Below are 5,000 nucleotides of genomic sequence, written 5' to 3'. Positions count from 1 at the left end.
CCAAATATTAAAGGAGTTCTGTTTGCTCTGAGAAGAGACGTCTCTTTGTTGGTTATCATAAATGATTCCTGAGCAGATTACTGATCACGGCTCATGTTTCCTGTCTTTTGTCTCTGTGAAGATTGAAGGGGAATGAATCCACACAGACGCCCTTTTTATTTAAAGGACCACGCCGACTTATTGGGACTTTGTCTTATTCCCCGTATCCCCCGGAGTATAAAAATGAAAATGGATAATTGGAGAGACGAGACGAGATCCGGGAACTTCTGTTGGACAAGAACAGCAAGAGTTTATTTTGTAATCTTTAGGTATGTAGCTGTCTTCTTAAGACCTGTTAATGTTAAGATAAATATACCTTTACCAGTAGATATGTCTCCCGTTGCATTAGTTAGCCTTTTAATGGACATAATGTACAAAAATAGATACTCAAACCTTTGCGGTTTTTCTTTTTTGACGGAATATTCCAACCTTATTTCAGGCTGATTTTGATAGCCCTAGTTGACAGACTACTTGGGTAGTTCATAAAGCAGACGCAAAAGGTTGTAGGGTTTGGATTTCTGTAGGTAGTTTAGGTTTTTTTTTGTTTTTGGGGGGGGGGGTACCTGGGATTTTACGCTCTGGTAGTGTTATTCTTCCATCAGCGATGGAGTTCACCAGGTCCTGGAACTCTGAAGGAACCTCTGCCTGTTTCCAGCGCTCGTTGTCCAGGAGGAGGCTGCAAAACAACGACAGACGTCAGAAAACACACACACACACACACACACACACACACACACACACACACACACACACACACACGACACCTTCACTGCATTCACGAGCTGCATCTCATGCCCCTTATAGACCTTTTTCACGGCAAACATGTTGACATGTCATAGTAGGAAAAGCACAGGTGTGTTCAAAACCATTAATGATGGCTGCATTCCACTTAGGAGAGGTCCTGGTGTTGTGCATTGATCTGAAAAATGGGAAATGACTGTATTTTGCTGCTGTAACACTGTAATTTCTCATTTTTGGGATCAATAAAAATCTATCTATATATCTATCTATCTATCTATCTATCTATCTATCTCACTGAAATAGCTTACTGGGACTCTTGATGGAATTGGCGGTGGTGATGGCGCAGTGGCTATGACACGTGCCTTTGGTGAGACCTGGGTTTGATTCCCACTGCGATACATCAACCAATGTGTCCGTGAGCAAGATACCTAACCCCCTAGTTGCTCCAGAGGTGTGTGACCTCTGACATATATAGCAATTGTAAGTCTTTGATAAAAGCGTCAGCTAAATGACATGTAATGTAACTGAGCCATCGTAAGGTTATCAATTTCAGCTGTGCTTTTCCTACTATGACAAGTCAAACTGTCTGCTGTCAAAAAGGTCTATAGGCGAGGATAGAGAGAGCAGCGAGGAGCTATAGGTGAGGTTACTGGAGAGCAGCGAGGAGCTACAGGCGAGGTTACAGAGAGGAGAGAGGAGCTACAGGCGAGGTTACAGAGAGCAGAGAGCAGAGAGGAGCTACAGGCGAGGTTACAGAGAGCAGAGAGGAGCTACAGGCGAGGTTACAGAGAGCAGAGAGGAGCTACAGGCGAGGTTACAGAGAGCAGCGAGGAGCTATAGGCGAGGTTACAGAGAGCAGAGAGGAGCTACAGGCGAGGTTACAGAGAGGAGCTACAGGCGAGGTTACAGAGAGCAGAGAGGAGCTGTAGGCGAGGTTACAGAGAGCAGAGAGGAGCTACAGGCGAGGTTACAGAGAGCAGAGAGGAGCTACAGGCGAGGTTACAGAGAGCAGCCTTCCTGGAAGCCGTGCAGCTGAAGGAGTTGCTAACTCCGCACAAACAGCTGATGAATTCACGTAACGCTTCAGAGGAAAGGACGTCTCATCCCTCTAAAAACACATTTGCTCGTTTCCTCTCTCTTCCTGTGATTTCCTCGCGTCTCTCCCAGGCCTCCCTCGAGGCGAGATGCGAGGAAGGGAGGCGATTTAAGAGCTATGGGAAGTAACCCTGGAGCGGACTAAAGTTTAACAACGATCCTCAACCTTTTCACATGCAACACACGTAAACATCAGTGGTCGAACTAACTAACTACCGTATTTTCTGGACTATAAGTCGCACTTCTTTTCATGCTTTGGCTGGTCCTGCGACTTAGTCAGGTGCGACTTATATATCAAAATATATATAATGTAACATGTTTTAAATGTTATGTCATGCTGAAAACATTACATTAGTAATAGAGTTGAGGTTTGGACTATTGTTGGACAAAACCAACATTGGGAAGGTGTCCCTTTGGACTCTGTGTGACTGTGACGCCATTTCTAATTATCATTATTATTATTTTTTACTATTTTTACAAACCAAACAATCAATTAATGGACAAAATAATCAGCAAATGAATCCATAAAGACAAATAATCACTAGTTAATAGTTCAAAATGAGCTTCAGTACAGCCACTCCAACTAGGGTTGGGTACCTTTCGCATCTGAACCACTATCAGTACCGATACCGGTACCTGAAATTCCCGGTACCCAACGGTACTTTTTTCGGTACTTTCCTTCTGTAATTACAAAAAAATGATTTTAGTTGTAAAAATAATTCCAAACCTATTTATCCTATTTACTCAGAACATTGTTATTTATTTAGAATATTTTACACTGACAGAAATGAAACAAAAATAACCCCTACAACTTATTACATTGAATGCGTGCGTGTGTGTGTGTGTGTGTGTGTGTGTGTGTCTGTGTGTCTGTGTGTGTGTGTGAGTGTGTGTGTGTGTGCGCGTGCGTGCGCTTGTTCTACTATATTCGTGGGGTCCAAAAACCGGGGAATACAGTATACTTGTGGGGTCTGCACAGCCTTGTGTGGGCCCAAAATGCTGGACCCAACAAGGTTAAAGGTCTGTTTGAGGGTTAAGACTTGGTTTTAGGATTAGGGTTAGAATGAGGTTCTGGTTAGGGTGAGGGTAAGGGTTAAGGTTAGGCATTTAGTGGTGATGGTTAAGGTTATGGTAAGGGGCTAGGGAATGCATTATGTCAATGACGGGTCCCCACAAAGATAGTGAAACAAACGTGTGTGTGTGCGTGTGTGCGTGTGTGCGTGCGTGTGTGCGTCAGAGGTCCGCTCTCTGTCAACATGTAGAGAGGACAGATAAGCTTACTCTTACTCTCAGGTACCAACATTTTTGGCAGCGTTTGATTTTACGTGAACCGATACTCTGTAATACAGACGTGATTCGGTCGGTACCGGTAAAAGCACCGGGTTCGATACCAAACCCTAACTCCAGCAGTAAGGTTATCCTGTTTTCACATTAAAGCGTGAGTAATAATAATATAATGATAGAATATATCATGGTAAAAACAGTCACAGGGGACATTTTGTACGTTTAATACTTACAGCCTGTTACTGAAGGACTTTGACTGTAACGGAGTGTTTTGATTGGTTTATTTACTAAAGTAAAGCAGCAGATAACCTGAGTTTGGTCTTGCGTTCTTCGTGGAAGCGGTGGACGAAGCGGTTGGCCTGGCTCTGCAGCGCCCCCCTCAGGGAGACGCTGCGTCTGCCGCACAGCTCCTCCGTGTCCCGCACGAAACCCTCCACCGCCCGAGAGAGGCACACGAACTCCGCCGAGCTCAGACGCTCCAGAGAACCGTCCTGTTGGGAGACGGAGGCGATACAAGAGATCAGATCCAGTCTTCACATTTTACTTACGGGGCATTCAGACCAAAAACAGCGTTTGTGTGATGTCCTGTTGTGTTCTTAAAGGAACACGCCGACTTATTGGGACTCTGTCTTATTCCCCGTATACCCCAGAGTTAGATAAGTCCAGACATACCCTTCTCATCTCCAGGATCTGTGCTAAGCTAGGCTAGATGGAGCCGGTTACCTCCAGGATCTGTGCTAAGCTAGGCTAGATGGAGCCGGTTACCTCCAGGATCTGTGCTAAGCCAGGCTAGATGGAGCCGGTTACCTCCAGGATCTGTGTTAAGCTAGGCTAGATGGAGCCAGTTACCTCCAGGATCTGTGCTAAGCTAGATGGAGCCGGTTACCTCCAGGATCTGTGCTAAGCTAGGCTAGATGGAGCCGGTTACCTCCAGGATCTGTGCTAAGCCAGGCTAGATTGAGCCAGTTACCTCCAGGATCTGTGCTAAACTAGGCTAGATGGAGCCGGTTACCTCCAGGATCTGTGCTAAGCTAGGCTAGATGGAGCCAGTTACCTCCAGGATCTGTGCTAAGCTAGGCTAGATGGAGCCGGTTACCTCCAGGATCTGTGCTAAGCTAGGCTAGATGGAGGCAGTTACCTCCAGGATCTGTGCTAAGCCAGGCTAGATGGAGCCAGTTACCTCCAGGATCTGTGTTAAGCTAGATGGAGCTGGTTACCTCCAGGGTCTGTGCTAAGCTAGATGGAGCTGGTTACCTCCAGGATCTGTGCTAAGCTAGGCTAGATGGAGCCAGTTACCTCCAGGATCTGTGCTAAGCCAGGCTAGATTGAGCCGGTTACCTCCAGGATCTATGCTAAGGTAGGCTAGATGGAGCAGGTTACCTCCAGGATCTGTGTTAAGCTAGATGGAGCTGGTTACCTCCAGGGTCTGTGCTAAGCTAGGCTAGATGGAGCCGGTTACCTCCAGGATCTGTGCTAAGCTAGGCTAGATGGAGCCAGTTACCTCCAGGATCTGTGCTAAGCTAGGCTAGCGGTGGGGGCGTCAGACAGAGTTCTGTAACGCACGGAGATGAGAAGGGTATGTCTGGACTTATCTAACTCTGGGGGAGACGGGGAATAAGACAAAGTCCCAATAAGTCGGCGTGTTCCTTTAAACCCTCCAACAAAACACAAGTAGACTTTATATTTCACTATTACAGTTTTCCGTCAGATCGTTAGATTTCAAGGTTTCCGATCGCACATGAAAGCAGCTTTATTTATATTAAAAGAGAAAGAAAAGCCGTTACACAAACTCCCGGGCAGTTCAGTGCTTGTTTGTTTTTGCCCCCATTGTGTTTTGTGTC

At 45.9% G+C, this 5,000-nt stretch overlaps 1 protein-coding gene across 3 annotated transcripts in view; it reads right to left on the bottom strand.

Moving 5' to 3' along the window:
- Nucleotides 1-5,000, bottom strand: part of vps54 (VPS54 subunit of GARP complex) — a 48,369-nt gene that overhangs the window by 10,912 nt on the left and 32,457 nt on the right. For all 3 annotated transcript variants that reach the window (XM_078273134.1, XM_078273142.1, XM_078273151.1), the window contains 2 exons: nt 3,469-3,650; nt 603-715 (listed from right to left, as the gene is read on the bottom strand). In XM_078273134.1, coding sequence (XP_078129260.1) covers nt 603-715; nt 3,469-3,650 — 295 coding nt within the window. The remainder of the gene's footprint in view (nt 1-602; nt 716-3,468; nt 3,651-5,000) is intronic.

This window comes from Sander vitreus, chromosome 2 (assembly GCF_031162955.1).
Source record: "Sander vitreus isolate 19-12246 chromosome 2, sanVit1, whole genome shotgun sequence".
NCBI classification, from domain to species: Eukaryota; Metazoa; Chordata; class Actinopteri; order Perciformes; family Percidae; genus Sander; species Sander vitreus.
This window is presented reverse-complemented; position numbering and strand designations above follow the sequence as displayed.